At 38.3% G+C, this 18,071-nt stretch overlaps 1 protein-coding gene across 2 annotated transcripts in view; it reads left to right on the top strand.

Moving 5' to 3' along the window:
- Positions 1-18,071, top strand: part of LOC149260036 (transcription factor MYB3R-1-like) — a 216,940-nt gene that overhangs the window by 118,196 nt on the left and 80,673 nt on the right. For both annotated transcript variants that reach the window (XM_089419608.1, XM_089419615.1), the window contains exons 7-8: positions 5,981-7,673; positions 12,891-13,255. In XM_089419608.1, the coding sequence (XP_089275734.1) occupies positions 5,981-7,673; positions 12,891-13,255 (2,058 nt within the window). The remainder of the gene's footprint in view (positions 1-5,980; positions 7,674-12,890; positions 13,256-18,071) is intronic.

The following is an 18,071-nucleotide window of genomic DNA, read 5'->3' as shown; positions in this document are numbered from 1 at the left end:
ATTAACAAATAGAAGAAATGTAATTAGTTGCAGTAGAAATTTGGGGCTTCCAAACTTTCACATGGTATCAAAGTTGTAGGTTAAACAAGAGAACAATATCGGAAGAGCCCAACGCTTAAAGAAGAAGGAAAGTTGAAGTGTTGCATAGGCAGTGAATCGAAGTGCAATCCCCAGAGGGATTACACAGTTTAGGCTAGAAGGGCAAGATTTTCGTGGTAAATCTCTCTATGAATGAGTCAACAAAGAGGTAGGATTTCTAGATCGAGATTTGTCAGCAGCAAAAGGAGCAACGCAACAAAAGCTTCAGAAAAGAGGGGTTCATGGTGTGACACAGTTTTCTACAGGAAGTTGCTGGGTAGAAAGACATCAAAAGAAAGGAGAGACACTTGAGAGAATTTCTTCCTAAAAGAATTCCTAGCAAGGGAATTCGAATTCTCATTTGCTTAGCAGTAGTAGGAGAGAGGAGGTCATTCGACTTTTTCGAATGGCAGAGATGGCAGCGAATGGATTGAGAGACCAGGATAGGTTGGATGGGGCATCCAACTACGTGATTTGGAAGGCAAGGATGTCGTGCCTTCTGGATGAGCATTTTCTCAAGATCTACATCAACATCGTGGTAACTGAGCCTGTAGATCTAGATCCGCTCAAGAACTACAAGGGAGAAATGGTGAAGACCAGGAGAATGATCCTCGACGGGGTGAAGGATCGTGTAGTTTGTCACATCGTTGGTAGAGACATTGCCAAGGAGATGTGGGATGCTTTGTCGACGCTATATCATTGATCTTCCGAGGAACGGAATATGTACTTGGAGCAGAAGATCAAATCTATGCTGATGCAGAAAGGGGAACACATTGGTCTGTTCCTTACTAAGCTTCAGGAGACCCAAGACGATCTGACAGTTATAGGGTCAACACCTCAAGGTTCCAAGATGGTAAGACTGGCCCTAAATTCAGTTTCTGAGGAGTTGCAAGTTTTTGTCCAGAGCATCCTGGGCAGGGCAACTTTGCTAGATTGGGATGGAATGTGGGCACCTCTTAAGTAGGAAGGGCTGAGGAGAGACTTGGTCAAGTGTTAACTTAAAGGAAGCAACAACAGTGGGTCGAAGCCCAAGGAGGAAGAGAATGCAATCCTCGCATCCAAGGGGAAGCAGGAGCAATGAAAGCGGAAGGACTTCTCGAAGATTAAATGCTTTAGGTGTGGTGAATTCGGTCACTACGCAACACAGTGTCCGATCAGAAAGAAGGACAAAGATGAGAAGCATGATCCGAAGGCTACACCTGTGAAGATCGAGGAGGAGGGAAGTGGGGAGATCTAGAGCTGTAGTTCGAAAGGTCTATAGTTGGGCAGGATCCTTGAGGAGTCCACCTCTCAGATCAATACCATGCTACAGGAGCACAGATTAGTAGTAGTAGGATGGACCGGGTCCGTTGATGTAGAGTGTCAGAGTGACAGTTGCAGTGGCTAGGAACGCTAGAGACTGAGGAATGCAGAGTTAGAATTGACATAGTGCAGTTGGCACAGAGTAGAGGTCAACAACAACACAAAGGCTTCAAAGGGTCAGCGTATGGACTAGCAACAATCGGAGTCCAACAACAAGATGCATCAAACTGAATACTGTAACGTGATTTGGGATGCTTTTCTGTTGTTGATGCAGTAGCAACAACAGTTGGAGAAGGATGCAGTGTTGGAAGTGGTAGGGATAGCAGCAACACGAATGCAGAATTTGAGAGGGAGTTGCAGTACATATGCAGTGTTGGAATTGGCAGTGTCAGCAACAGTACACATGCAACATTTGTGCAGTAGTTGTTGGGCAGCAATGTCAGACATCAACAACACAAAGGGAGATGTTTCAGATTTAGTGTGATGCTTCAACAGGTTGCATTACTAGAGCACATTCCTTGCTAAGAGGAAGTGTTGATTTTTGGTAGCATCGGATGTGCTCTTAGCCTCAAAATTTGTAGGGAGACTAGGACACATGCATTCTCCAATACCCATAAATCGTTTTGGAAAATTCCACACAGAGACAGTTTTAGTTAAAATAATTAATTATTTTTAATGGGTGCCTAAGTCTAAACTTAGGAAATTAAAATGACTAATGGGTGTTAATCTAAACTGTTGGTGAAACTTCTAGAAGAAGAAGGAGATAGAGTCCAAATCAATCTAATTTGGGCCGTCGGTTCTCAACTGGAGGATTATAAGAAGGACATCAATGGGCACTTGGAGAACACTTCGAATAGAGTTCAGAAGATCGAATTTCTGAAGCAGAGCAGAGGAGGCAGAGAGAGATTCGAGAGAGGTAGCGCGAAGCCAGAAGAGGCTGACGCGGGGCCACGCAGAGGCAACGTAGGCTGACGTGGAGGAAACACAGAGCATTGAGGAGATTCAAAATTTGCTGGAGGGATCGATTTCTGTAGCTGGAAGCCAGGGTGTGAGATCGGGAGAGTAGAAGTCATAATCTCAGAGGCAAATCAATCAGCCGGGAGGAGTGACGCAGACCCTAGACAATGTGACGCTGGGCTGACGCAGTAACTCCGCAGAGGCAGCCAGGGGCTAGTCATTCAATGGCTGGATCAACCAGGGTCTCCTGTGATAGTGTGATGTAATCTCACTTATCTCTCTGTCAGTGATATTATCTGTATTGGATAGCCAGCAAGGCATCCAAAGATTGTATTAAAAAATTACTACTACATAATACTAAAACCCTCAATTGCTGCACCGGTTTTCCTGCATTGGGATTTTCCGGGGACATTTGTCCAAAAATAACTGTGAAGATGTGTAGTGTATTAGTTTCGGTGTTTATTGTAGGAAACAATAAATAATTTTGTTCTGTAATTAACAAAGAGAGGAAACGTAATCAATTGCTGTAGTAGAAATTTGGGGCTTCCAAATTTTCACATATAGATGGTCTACATGCATCTTCAACTTACTTGGAGACCTATGAGGGCACTTCTGTCCCCACACAGCCATTGGGAGCACCGCAGGTTTATTATGTAGAGAACAAGGGGCCACCTCCTTGTCCATTACTTCTGGAAGTTCAATTCATCATTTTGGCACATATGGACTTCATCAGGCCTCTTAGAGAGCCCAACGAATTCTTTAACCAAATAAAGTAGTGGAAAAACCTTGAAAAGCAAGAAAAGAATGCAGGGAAAAAATGCAAATCTTGTGCATGCAGAAATTTTTCTGCTCTTCAACGTCAGTTGATCATGCAAATAACTTTTGAACTTACAAGAGCTCCCATACAGGGAAAATGTCTCTGATAAAAATACAGATAAATCCCAACAAAGCTGAATTTCCAGCTCTCAGAAATCTGGCCCCGATCACCTCTATGCTGGACCACAGTGGTCTGTATGGCCTGCAAATTAATGGTTGTCCTCCTTTTGATTTTCTCTCTCTCAAAATTCTTCTTTAGAAAATAATTAATGTGTTTTCTCTCACTTGGCTTCTTTTAATAATTTTTAGCTGGGCAAAATCCCTAATATCATATGTCAAGATTAAATCTAATCTTGAGTTGAGATCAGTGGTCCAAAATTCAACTTAAATCACTAGTGCTCAAGCTTATGCACCTTTTTAAATTAAATTCAGTTTATAAGAAGACATTCACTTTATTAATTAATTAATAAAGTGAACTCCCAAGTCTAAGTGTCATTTAATGATGATTCTTACTACTTGGATGCTTTTCTTTTGCGGAAATACCTGTCAGAGCTACAATTATCAACACTTGGCTTGAGAAATATAGCAAGGTGAATTGGAATGAGAAACAACCATGCGAACTATGGTTAGATAGGATGCTTTCTGCTTGATAAATTTGGCAAGATTAATGACCATGCAAGGAGAGACAACACAACTTTTTGCTTGGCAGAATTATCATACTTGCTGATTATAGAGGTGTATGTAGCATGCAAAAGGCATCAATCGATTAAGTATTGGGTTTGATTGTCATGCCAATATTAGACAAGGTTGAACTTGGGCTTGAAATAGATATTAAATATGCCTTCTAAAAAAGTGACATTGACTTGGTAAAATTAGCATATTTGCTAACTAGGAATAACAAGGTGAATTAGGGTTTTGGCTTGGCAAAGGCTAGAAAGGTGAGTTAGGGTTTTGGTATGAAACAAATTTAGAACCTCATGCAAGTGAAATCCTCCAACAAGTTTCCTTGTGTCACATTGTAGTTGACTCATCATCCTTCACCCATTGGAGTCCTGGAACCATTCCACCAGTGCACTCTTGGAACCAAGACATCACAACATATACCTGCCACAAATAGAAACTACAGATATGGCGACACAAAAAAGCATTCTATCTCCAAAAAACAGAAAAAAACAGAAAAGGCTGAAAATGAAGATAACAACTGTGAGACTGCTGCCAAATATAGTATGTCCAAAAATAACATCTTGCATGCCAATGAAAGAAGGCCTGTTTTCTGCAAGGAACCCAAACAGATGCTTATAAATGACACGCAGCCTTGAAAACCAATGTCTCTATTTTTGTAGCTGTTATTTTTCAGTATTCTGAACATAGCAAATGGTTATAGTAATATAGTCTGAATTTGGTACTGTTTTGGTCTGTATAAGCTTCTGTGTATTTAATGTTACTGCTGTTGAAGAAGCTGTATACATTTACATTGAAGTGAGATGGAAGTTTAGAACTATAACTTGTGCTGTACTTAATTTCTTCTCAAACCCTGTTTAATTAACTACTGTGAGACTGCTGCCAAATATAATATGTCTAAACGTAAGATCTCACATGCCAATGAAAGAAGACCTGATTTTCTGCAGGGAACCCAAATAGATGCTTAGAAATGACGTGCAAGCCTTGAAAACCAATGTCTATATTTTTGTAGCTGTTATGTTTCAGTATTCTGAGTATAACAAATGGTTATACTCTGATTTTGGAACTGTTTTGACCTGTATAAGCTTCTGTATATTTGCAGTTGCTGTCATTGCAGAAGCTGTGTATGTTTACATTGAAGTAAGATTGAAGTTTAGAGTTATAACTTGTGCTGTACTCAGTTTCTTCTCAAATCCTGTTTGATTCGCAATCCATTGGAGATCATGTGTCTGACATTCATTAATATTGACAAACATGTCTAGATGCTAAGAAGGCATTCTTGGAATCTTTATATTTGAATACATTTTGTTAGCCTGATAATTCCTCATGTTAGAAGCTAATTCTTATATGCATTAATGCAATTAATGCCTCTTTTGGTTTGCTAGGGCTTTATATTTATACCTATATTTTTATTATTTGCGATCATCTCAAACTTGTTAGATCTCGTGTTATAAATGTAATTAATGCCTCTTTTGGTTCGCTAGGGCTTTATATTTACACCTATATTTTTATTATTTGCTATCATCTCAAACTTGTTAGATCTCGTGTTATTCTATATGTACTATCTGTTTATGTCTCTTTCCTTTTACACCAGTCGAAATATTGTGTTTCTTACATGCCTTCTGTTTTCGTTTAGGAATTGGACTGCAGTAGCCTCTCTTAAGTAATTGTGGTTTTGTGTTTTGGTGGGCCTTTATTTCAATTTAATGAAAGTAGATGGAAAATTGTGATAAATGGAGCAATGTGCCTTTATTTGTAATTATAGTTACACATTGTGATAAATCAGGATATTCTATTTTTTGGATAGGTATTTGAATTTTGATATTCATGCCTTAAGGAATTGATTTGTTTTAACATGGTTAATGAAAATGTACATAACTCGTTGGTTTAAGGTTTAAACTGGATTTCTCATTGTACCTTGAAGGTGGGAGGCTTCTTCGATTCCCTAGTGGCAATTGATTTTAAAATGAAAATGGAGTGAATCTTAACTTATTCTAAATTGCACAAAATCCTCAATAAAGGGAGTGTGAAAACTGCTTGGTTCTTTCTCTTCTATCCTGTGATGCATGGCAGCTTCTGTATGTTTTAGCAACTATTACATGCACAGATTAAAGTAATCTAATCTCCAAATCATTTATGTGATCAGGACAGACAATGCGATAAAGAATCATTGGAACAGCTCAATAAAAAAGAAGCTGGATTCATATCTGGCATCTGGTCTTGTGAAACAGTTTCCTGGTTTGACTGTTCCAAAGCCTACAATAGGGTCTGCCTCCTCAACAGGAGGGTCATTTAATGAAGTTCAAGGAGGAGCAGATTTGGAAGAAATATCTGAATGTAGTCAAGAATCGACTTCTTCTCGTTGTCATTTATCTGGTTCATTTGCGGGGCCTTCTTCATCATCTGTGCAAGTGGGACTTGAAAGATCAGAATTGCGAAAGGAAACATGCAAGATGAATTCAGATGATGAATTAGAAGTCCATCATGAACCTATGTGGTCATTAAATTCTAAAACTGATGGTTTCTTGATGCTACAAGATGGACCTGCTGGTTATTCTAATTCTCCCATACCTGAAGCAGTGCCTCCTGTATCATCTTGTGAATTAAATGAACTTACGGAGTCTGTTATAACAGGAAATAGCTGCTCTGTTGGCAGCCCAAAAGAAGTCTCTAACGCTGTTAATGTGTCAATGTCTGGGGCTTCTGGTGGCCTTGAATCTTTTGGCTTCGAGCACGGAGGGTCAACATCTGCTGCAAAAGACATGGTCTCATCCTCAGCATTTTACACGTGTCTTCTGTTGGACTCAACTGATATGGTTGGCATGTCACATAATCTATGTGCCCCAGTTTTTGTGGATTCATTGCGTCCAATTTCTCCAGGTTCTTCAGATATGATGTTGAATAGCCTTGTCAGGGTAGGGGATGGAATCTGTTCAACAGAAATGCCCTCTTCTGTTCTGAATAGCGGTATATGTGATGGTGCAGGATGTGTTCAAGAGGCCTCTGAGTTTCAGCACAGCGATGAGATGTTGCAATACTGTAAACCTGTTATTCATGATTTAAAGATCGACTGTCAGGATGGTAGATCTGGTCCTGATATGTTGAATTTGACATTTGATGAGAAAGCAGTCAATTTGAAGGTGGAAGCTTCGAGTGTGCAGGCAGAAAGTCCAATTTCTGAGTGTTTGTTCTATGAACCCCCTCGTCTGCCTAGCTTGGATTTTCCATTTATTAACTGTGATCTTATAAATTCATGTAGCCATCTTCAGCAGGCATACAGCCCTCTTGGTGTTCGGCAAATGATAATGTCATCAGTTAACTGTTCTACTCCTTACTCTATATGGGGTTCTTATGACAAAAGCCCAGAATCTTTCTTAAAGAGTGCAGCCAAGAGCTTCAGAAATACACCTTCCATATTAAGGAAACGGCGACGAGAGTCTTCAACTCCTGTGCAGGGTGGGCAACATGACAAGGAGGAGGCCAGTGCAGTAGACCATGACAGTTTTCTGTCACATGGTTCATTAGATGAAAAGGAGAATTCATTGAAGGATACCTCCAGTGCAGATTTCCAGATTTCCTTTCCTGAAGATGGAGTTTCTTTGCCGTCAAGCAAAAAACCAATTATTGTATCCCCACCATATTGTTTAAAAGCAAAAAGTACAGTGCCTGGAAAATCCAAGGAGAAACAGTTATTGTATGCTTTTGAAGGTACAAACTATACAGAAGTTAAAAATGGGTGTAGTGTGGATATTGGTGTTGTAGGTAATCATCAATCTGACATTGGACGAAGTGGCAAAGATGAAATACACAAGGCGAGCATTCAATCGAGTTTTGAGAATGTACGTAATAGTTTCTCTGTTAATATTTTGGTCGATGAGAATTATGTTATTGTCCAGTTAGTTCAGTTTTGAAAATATACGTACTCATTGCTTTGTTATTATTTTGGTAGATAAGCATTATGCTATTGGCCTACTTGGGATCATGTTTGTTTCATTTCATTGTTGGAAAACCATTTTTATTAGTAGCTCTTAGGTTTGCAATGTTCTGTGTTTATATTTAAGATTGTAATGATCGATGTTGATAAATTCAAAATGGTTATGGAATATGATTATGGGGAATAAGTTCAGTATTTCATTATACTTCTGCAGTATATGTTTATTGTTGATTGTCACCGACTTGTGAATATATATCTAGGTGGTAGAGTGGGTACCTTGGTGGTTCTGCAATGGAAAATTCGTCATCAAGATTTCAATAAGCACTCACATAATCATTCAATAAGCATGCACTAGGTTAGGATCATTTTGAAATTGAAGCCTCCTAAGCCTTTTAGTTAGGATACTATTTGAACACCCTTTCTTGGCTATTGGGAAGTAGAGGAGGAGTATGGAATTGTTTGGTCCCAGGTTCATGATGATGTTTGGTTTCCAATCATATTGAGTGATTAACAGATAACATTTCAATGACTAGGCAGAAGGTCACTTTCTCCTAGATAGAGGGAATGAAAGAAGTCGAACCTGCAAAGAGAGCATGTGCAAGTTCACCAAGAGAAAAGTCCCATCAATAAAGGCCTTGAAGATTGAGTAATGAGTCCTCAAAAGGTGGATGTAATCCTAACATAAAGTACCAAACAATTGGATCCATGAAATAAGGCATCAATTGTATGAAGAACATATGGAACCGATGCTCAACTAACTCTATGATGAAAGGAGGCGGCCCCATGAACCAATAAAACATGTCAATGCCTCAACATGTGTGCAAGATAGTCTTCCTAAATGGTATGTGTGAACATTAATGCATGTAAGGTGGACTGCTCAACGATAAGGCATCAACAAATGTGCCAAAAGCCACGCAAGTTCCATGCCCAAGCTATAGCAACCTTCCATAAGTGTGCCAAGGATAGATCCATGAATGGGCTCCTACATTATAACAATATTTGCTAAGTGATTCGAGTGATCAAAGGAGGGGAACATCCTCATTGTTGAAGCGCTGAGAGTATGACAGGTGTGTATGTGCCTCCACATATGATCCAGAGTAGGGGAGCACTTTAATAGCATCCATAGCACATCTCAAGATAGTCCTCATGTGAGTGTGAAACAGAGCAAAAGGTTTAGGATGCTCCACATGGGACCATGATAAACCTTGCAAGCAACTTATCTATGTGTAAAAGACATCCATAGTAGCTAAGGCATTAAAGAAATGGGCTATTAACCTTGCTCATACCCATTCATCAAGGTGGTAAAGCATATGCAAAGATGGAGGATATGCCCAATGCTCTATGCCAATATGGTTCTTAACAAATGAATATGTAAATGCCGTGTCATATTAGCCCCAATGTTCTAGGGCATTCCATCAAGGGAGTGATATATGTATCATATGCTATCATATTCTATCCACATGGTACCAATCGTCAAAACAACAATCTAAGCAGTGTTATTGGAACTGGATTGGAATTGATGGAACAGGCTGGTCCAATCATTTGAATGCCTAAATCGGTCTGACAGTGGGTTCAAAACCAGAAAATGCTAATTCTGTATTGAACGACCTGTTCTTGTATGAAACTTGCCTTTTTTCAGCGAACTGATCGGTTGCATACAATGGATCCAAGCACTTTCTGAACACAATTGGTTTTAGAAAAACAATAATTTATGAGTGGGGCATCATAATATTCAAACCTAGGGCACTACTATGTCTATGTAATTAAACATAATGTTAAATTCTTAAATTTGTTTTCCATTCCTTTACTTAAATTTTTAACATTACCATTAATTGTTTTAGGATGTTTTAGAGTCGTCTGAACCTCATGGGATTTGATATGGAGAAAGTAGAATTTTAGATCCCACTCAAAATCCAACAGACCTAATAGCTTTTAGGATTTCATGATTGGGGGGGATTGCAACATTTCCATTGGATTTTCATGTTAGTGGCATTGATTATTGAACTCTTCTAGCATGAACCTACTAAAAATGTACCCATCGCTTTTTTTTTTTTTGATTTGACATGTTATTATTATTTTTTGCTATTTTTGATGTTTAAAGGGCAATATTGATTACGCGAATCTCAATATAGGGAATGCTCTTGATGATTTGTAGGATACTTGTAGCATGATTTTTATTTTGATGCTAGAAGCCATCTAGGGCATTGTTGCCTCAAAATCTAGTAGTCCTTGTAAGAGGTGTTGCAAGGCAAAGGCCAAAGATTGTTGCAATAACAAGGTAGATTGCCACTATCACCTTAATAATCATCCACCTGCTCTTTAGTGGATCTGCACCACATATATTACCTAAAGGGTATTCTATGTTAAAAGGTTTAAGGAGATGAATATATAGGCTAGGTGAAGACACATTTTAATGGACAAAGACTCAATTCTTCTTACAAAGGAGTAGCATATCATACAACAAGCCTAGAGAGGGCATGTATAGCCTGGGTTTCTAGATGAGTAGTAGTAAAGAGGTTCGTAGGCATACATGAAGTAGTGAAAGGGCTCATTAAAGATGTGATCAACATTGGTATGAAACAAAAACTCAAATTACGCATCAAGTTGAAGCCCTATGTAGGATCAAGTTTTTTTAGGGTACAAAATGCTTAGAGAAGAATGATGTCAACCCTCCTAGTGTTAGTTTGACCATGCAAAAGGCTAGATTTTGAGTTGAAAGGATCACTAAGGCTAAAATCAAGTTCTATCACCTCCAACGTCCATCCATAAGAGCCCTAGTTGAATTAACTAAATGCCTTATTAGGCTTGCCTTCAAAGGCTTAGAAAATGAAAGAAAGGAAAGATATTAAAGTTTTCAAGGTTTTTGATCAACCCGAAGGTTGCTAGTGCCTAATCCTACTTGGGTTTTCGAGTCTATAGTGCTAATTAAGGGGATAATGGACAATTGCTTGGAGTAAGGGGGAAATCCTATTTTTTTCACTTGCATAAAGATTACACCCTAACTATGTTTTCTGTGAGGGGAGAAATTAAATAGGGGAAGTTCATTAGGGGGTCTCCTATGGATTTCAAGGAAGAAATGTTCAACATGTAACCAAGATTTTCCATAAATATTTTGTATTTAGACATAGAACAAAGAAATCCCTAGCAATAAATTAATAATTAATAACATTTAAAACAATGAAAAATTTGCAATAAACTTACAGTACTTCCATGAAAAAGACTTCTTTCAATCGCAAGAAGAAATATTAAAGACGTAAGCCAATCTCTAATAGCAATAACACCATAAAAATTACATCTCCACAAGTAGCGAGTTTAACGAAGACTAAGTCAAGTTCTCATGAAAGGCCGAAATCCAAGTGTGATGATGAAAAGTATAAAGAGAGTGATCCTCAATTCATATGAGGTCTATTGCTCTTAATTATTAGCCTAAAAGCCTTATGACAAGAGTAATTTTGAGTATACATGAAGAGAATGAGTTCGAAGCCAACCCAATAGCTCAACATAACAAGAATATGCCAAAGATGCCTTGGGTCTAAATTCTCCTCAAGCATGATGTCATGCCCTTTTTGGTCAATAAATGCTTCAAAAGTGCATGGGATTGGCAAGGTGGATGTCCAATAACCATAATCAACTCTTTTCTTCGTGGATATCCCTCAAGACATGCCTCAAAATGCATCTATTTGTCAGATGCGAAGATAGAGGCCTCGGTGCAGAACACTGTGTCTCGGCAAACAATCATGATCCCAATATATTCAATGAAGTATCGTCGTATACCTTTCTGTAAATCTTGGACAATTACAATGACGAATATTACTGTGTCTCGGCCTCCACATGATCACGTTTTGGCATACTCAACACAGTCACAACGGATAATAGGCACTGTGCACAGTCACAGTCAAGGCATAAAAATGCGATAAGGGTCTCGGTTATCCTACAGAGACACACTCTGTCTCATATTATGGACGCAGTCATAATCTCGGCACAGTGTTTGATGAAGATATAACTACGAAGTCATAATCATAATAAAAGATCTCGGTGCAGCTTCAGTATATAGAGTTTGGTGGTACAGTGATGATCTCTGTGAAGATAAAGTGATAATACAGGGATGATCTCAGTAACTGAACAGTGACTATCTCAGTGAATGTACAGTAATGATCTTGATGATTGTGCAGCTATGATGATCTCAATGATGACTTTGGTGAAGCAGCAGTGATGGTGATGATCTCAGCAGTGATGAAGAAGAGGATCAGTATCTTGGTCTTGGAGTGGCTCAGTATGTCAAGGGTCCTGGTCTTGGTGTTTGTCAATCAGAATTTCCATAAGAAGAATTTTGTGTGGGTTTTCCTATCCAAGAGGGAGAGGTTTTGGCCCTCATGGATAGCCAACATCGTGTGTTCTTGTCTCTTTGTTTTGGTAACTATTTGATGAATGAAAGAAGGCACACTCTAATAAGAACAAGTAGAGATTATGCTAAGAAGATAAGTTAATACCTCACAAGTAGTTATCAAGTCAGAAGAATCTCATTAACTATAACTTCCCTAGATTCTTCGACACCCCCCCGAGTAAATGCTACCCACCTAGTAAATGCCACCCACTCCCAAATGTCACCAACTCTCTCCCCCAGGCTACTCCTGTAGCCCTTCCCACTTTTCTCTTATCCTGGAATTAATTCGAGGGACCACCTTGTTATGGCCTCAAGGGATGAAGAATAAAATAATAATATCAATAAAATATTAATATGAATATGATCATTGTTCCAACTCCAACTTGTGTGTTATGCCTATCCTTTTTTGACAAGACAAGATGATCTTCTGTGTTTTCTAGAACTGCACAAGGAAATCTATGTTTGCTGATATTATTAATATGTAATGCAATCGCTGACTGGTTGAGTCTGGTGAATTATGACTTATATCTGATTCTATTGTTTCTTTGCTAAACAGTGTATCTTGTGTCATGTTCATGCTTTTTTTATTGACAACGATATGCATTGCTTGTATTGGCTGTAGACAGTATTTGTCCATGGATGCTTCACATTTTTCTGTGTTTCCTAGAATGGATGCATACTTTTCATATGAGTTCAAATTTTCTGAAGCTTTGTGGAACTGTTGTAATCTGTTTGCAGGTGCAAACAGGCGGGATTCTTGTTGAGCAAAATATGAATAGTCCACTGTTCTGTACAAGTGGAAATAATTCATATCAAATTTGCAGCATGAGTTACTCTCCTTTAACTCCAAAAACACTTTTTGGTAGAAGATCAGAGACACCTGCAAAACGAACAGACCACAAAGGAACAATGAAATCGACAACAGTAATTGTACAGTCACCATATATTGATTCACCTAATTTATGTGAAAAGAAACGGGAGTCAAAATCAATTTTTTTGGTTTCAAGCTGTCAAACTCCTGCTATGAGTGCTTCGAAAGCTATTGATCGCACCATTGGCGAAGATTGGCTTAACAATGTCCCTGATTTGGACAACCTCAGCATGTAAGTATATCAAGCTATGTTCAACAAGAATCTCTTTACAATCTCTTGTCCCTTCTTTCGCAGACTTACCAGAAGAATGAACTTGATCGAATTGGGTGAGTGAATGCTCTAGAAAAGGAAAGCCAGTCATTCGGCACAGCCCCTCTTTATTGACCCACCATTGCATATTTTTTCTAAGATATGAAACACATTTACCTGAACCTTGACCACTTTGTTGACATTTATCTTAATATACCACTTTGATTTTTGGTAGCAGTAAATGTCTTCAATTTTTTCTCTGTGTTAATACAGTTATTAAAGTAAAAATTGTCACAAAATAAGGATGGGATATCTTTGAAACCATATCAGAAGTCAATTCTATTTTTATGTATGCATATGTCTATTTACATGAGCTTCACCTTTTAAATACAAGCTTTAGATGACATTCTTTAGAATGGAAAGATATATAACAAATGAAAGGTAGGAGGCCATGAATGAGTTTCACCTTTGTTATAGCATTCATTAATATTGTTAGCATATGAATATGGGAAAATAGCTTAAGTAGAATATTCTTGATTTTTTTTTAAACGCTAGAATTACCAGTGTTGTGAATATCTCGATAACATCCCGATTTTATATTGAAATCACGATTTTTGAATCTAGCTGATGTTTGCCGATTTTTACAAATATTTTTACGGTTTCTTAATTTTGCCTATGTTTGCTGACTTTTACCGATATTTTCCTGATTTTTACGATTTTTTGGTTTCTCGGGCCCTTGCCGATGTTCGCAACAGTGAGATTAACACAACTATGGACTCTAAAGAAAATAATTTTTTTATTAGGGAACAAAAATTCTTGATGTGGAATTTACTCTTTATGACTGAGATAGATTATAGGGATGAGTTGTTAAAATTAGCATATAAATGAAACATTGGAATGAATGACTGTTTCTGAGTTTTCTGAAGTTTTTGAAAGCATTGTTTGGAAAGCCCATAAGGTTTTAAACAATGTTTTCTTGAAGAGCAAAACATTAAGTTTTTGTTAAAGGGAGGCGAGGCAGTAGGGAGGTAGTAGTGATTGCTTTGACAGCGAAGTACAAATAATGGGAAGGCAAGCCATTTTTGGTCTATAATATGGAAACGATGAAAGTGCAAGTGGTTTATAAATGTCTTCTCAATCTTCATCCTGTCAAGACTCAAGTTGGGTTTGCGGTTTATGGTTTGCTTTTAATATGACTATATTGGTTGGAATTTGTGCAAGTATTTGAGATTATTTTTGGGTGCTCTGAGCGATTATATAGAATAATGTGTATTTTTGTTAATTTGCATTTATTACAAAATTATCTAATATAAATCATATAAATTAATGAGGTCAAAAGCATAGTGAACTTTAATATCGACATACAAGCATGCTTTTATGTATTTGGCTGTGTGATCAAACTTGTTTTCTATCATTGAAGATCTTTTTATTTTACTTCATGTGTATGTGTACATATTTTTACATTATTTTGTTTTTTATACGACTACGAGCTAGTTGCAATGGATCACAATAAGCTGAATATCATGTTTTGATTATTTTGAATGAACAATTGTTTTTACCAAGATGTAAGCTGGAAAGATAACAGCATATCTACCCAATTGCAAAACATGTTTTTACCAAGATGTAAGCTGGAAAGATAACAGCATATCTACCCAATTTCTCAGTGCTGTTCTTCTATGAAACCATAATGTGTGCATCTGGGTACAACACATACTATTATAGGAGAATTAGTTTCTCTTATTACGTGCTGAAATTCATCTTATTGAGTTTATTGTTATGAAGTTGGTTCTAGGACTATTCTATGATATATGACAGATGTCATACTTATTTTAAGCTGCTCAAAAGTTATGCAATACTAAAGTTGGTCAAGGATAAGACACCTCTTTGTTCTATTGATATATAACATATGTTATACTTTTGTTTAAGTGTGCATAATGTTGTGCCCCTAGGTATTGTTACCGCTCAAACTAGCAGGGGTCTTAGGAGGGGTTCTTATAGAGCAACTACTAGGTCAAGTGGCAACAATGGAGCAATAACCCACTGTCACCTCAGCAAAAGCTCCCTGCTTTTTATGGACTTTCACCGATGGGAGGAGTCCCGGTATTAGGGAATTCACTACAGAAAATATATCAATGGTGTAACAGTAGTGATTTCAAAAGCCTATTCAAGGGAGAGTCTCCAAGAAGGGCTAGAAGGAAAATTAGATGTAGGTTTGAGGGGTATGTATTGATATGAAATGCCCTAAGCCAAAGAATCCTAGAAGAATAGGGTTTCTAAGCAATCCTTATGAAATTGGAGAGGCAAGGTTGCCGGACCACAGACAGCTTGGGAGTTGAAACTAAAAACTGCCTTGTACCTTCGGGCAATGCTAAGATTTAGTTGCTTCATGACCTTTAATGACATGATATTTGCGGAAACCCCATAATGGCATACAATTATGTAAGGGGAGGTCATTGATAGCTAAGGTGAGCTAGAAGGGTTCATGTCCTAGGTTTGAATTGGAAAGGTGAATGTTTTGTAGTGTTATTGGTGTGTCCCTTTTCTTTTTAGCTTTCCATTGTTGTCATGGGAGCCTCACAATCTCGTTTAAGAGAACTTGCACAGTCATCTTTCCTACATCAGTACCAATATCAATAACAAGCTCGACCCCGCTACCCTTGGACTTGTTTTTGTTCTCTCCCTTTGGAGGATTTCTTTTAGGATTTTCTTTCTTAGGGGGTTCTTTCTTTATGAGGAGGTTCTTTAGGAAGGGGCTGCTTGGGAGGAGACTCTTTCTTGTTGGTCTCCTTTGAGATTGGGGAAGGGTCTTTATCGTTCTTTCTTGAATATTGAATCCCCTTAAATCTTCCACTATCATCAACATTAAGGATTGGCTCATCCTTCTCTTCTTTGATTGTTACTTGAATAATGGGAGCATGAGTGTATGTGCCACCTAACAAATATTGAAGGCGTGAGAGTCCACCATATTAGCATGCTCCTCATCCTCTTCATCTTCACTTTCATCTTCATCACTTTGCTCACTTTCAGAGGATGTTTCTTGTTCCACAACATTTGTTGGGGCCAATGTGTTAGGAACTTGAGATGTGCTTTGTTTGTCTTCCTAAGGAAAGGGTTGTTTTTCAGAATAAAGCTTGATTTTTGAGCCTTTTCTAGGGTGGCGAACTTATTCATGTAAAGTCTATCCCTTGAGTTAATTTCCTCAAAAAGCTTATCGAACTTCTTGAGGAGAACTAAAAGGGTTTGCTCATTTTGGTCCATGGATTTACTTTTCTTGACCTCAACCTTAGCCTTAGGATGTTGATCTATATCGATTTTGGAAATTCTCTGGTTTTGTTCAACTTCCATAACTACTTCCTTGGGTTTGTTATCTCTCAACGCATATGTTAGATGACAGACCAGAGCCTTAATGAATTTATCAAGTATGTTAGCATCAAGGGGTCTCAAATGGTTAGGGATATCCCTAACTACCCTATCAAATTTTTGGATGAATTCTTTGATGTCTTCCCTTCCCCTACTTATTTGGTAAAACTTTTCAATGTTGAAAGTTCCCCGGGAATCAAATGGCCATCTTTTCATGAAAACATCTTCAAATTGGTCAGAGTTCTCTATGCATCTAGAGGGAGACTAAGATACCATTCCCTAGCTTGTCCTTCAAAAGACAAGGCAAATAACATCATGATCTTGTCTTCGTTGAATACTAACCTAGGAGAAATTGCCCAATAAAATTCTTCAACATGATTACAAGCACTTATGGTAGCATCCCCCTTAAATTGGGTAATAATTATTGTATTTTTCAAGTAAAAGCTCAGGATACACACTCAACTTCAAAGGTGCAAAGACACTAGCCAAGTGCCTCTTACTTCGTGGGATCTTGGGTTGGTCTTGATTTTGGTTGGTGCTAGAACTTGTTGCCATCTTGTGGGTGAGATCAACAACCTTTTCAAATTCAGGGAGAAGGCTACTTGTAACGGGCGATGGAGTTCATTCTCCCCTTCTTGCAATGACCCTAGTCAAAGGAGGAATGCTGTCGCCTTCAAGCAGACTAGGGGATTGGACAATGAATGGAGTTGGTAGAGGAATTCTTGAAATGTCATTTATGAATCAATTCCTCAATGATTCACCAGGGAGGCAGACCTGCGTCCTCCCTGGCAATGACGCCAAAATATTGCCGTTCAAACTAGCAAGGGTCCTAGTAGGGGTTCCTATAAAGTAACTACTAGGTCAAGTGGCAACAATGGAGCAATAGCCAAAGAATATGGAAGCAATATGGAAGGCTCTCCAAGTAGGGCTAGCAGGAAACTTAGACATAGGTTTGAAGGGTATGTATTGATATGAAATGCCCTAGCCAAAGAATCCTAGAAGAATAGGGTTTCTCAGAAAAAGCCTTGTGAAATTGGAGTGGCAAGGTTGCAGGACCACAAAGAAGCCTTAATGGGGACACAAACAAAGTCAAGGGTGTGGGGTAAAACTTCAAACAGGTGGAATTGACTAAGTGAGGGAGGAGAGAAGGATCAAAGAGGTCAAAATCAACTTTAATGTTCAATGCAATGATCCTTGATGAAGCTACTAACCACAAGAAAACTAGGGAAATGATTTTTGAGGTAGGGTTTGGGATATCTTGAGATTCCACTATCGAAGTAGCCTCAAATTTGGAGGACCTCTAGAGGACTCAACAACATAGCTCTAGACCAATTTTCATTGATTTTTGATGGCTACAATAGAAATCGTGTGATGCCGTAGATGCCCTTATAGGTTAGGGCTTAGAAAAGAGAAGCTGAAGGCAAAATAAATCTTTGTT

Source organism: Pinus tabuliformis, chromosome 6 (assembly GCF_031772625.1).
Source record: "Pinus tabuliformis cultivar Carrire ecotype Pingquan chromosome 6, CPIR1, whole genome shotgun sequence".
In the NCBI taxonomy this organism is placed as follows: domain Eukaryota; kingdom Viridiplantae; phylum Streptophyta; class Pinopsida; order Pinales; family Pinaceae; genus Pinus; species Pinus tabuliformis.
Note: the sequence above shows the minus strand (reverse complement) of the source record. Positions and strands in the feature narration are given on the sequence as shown.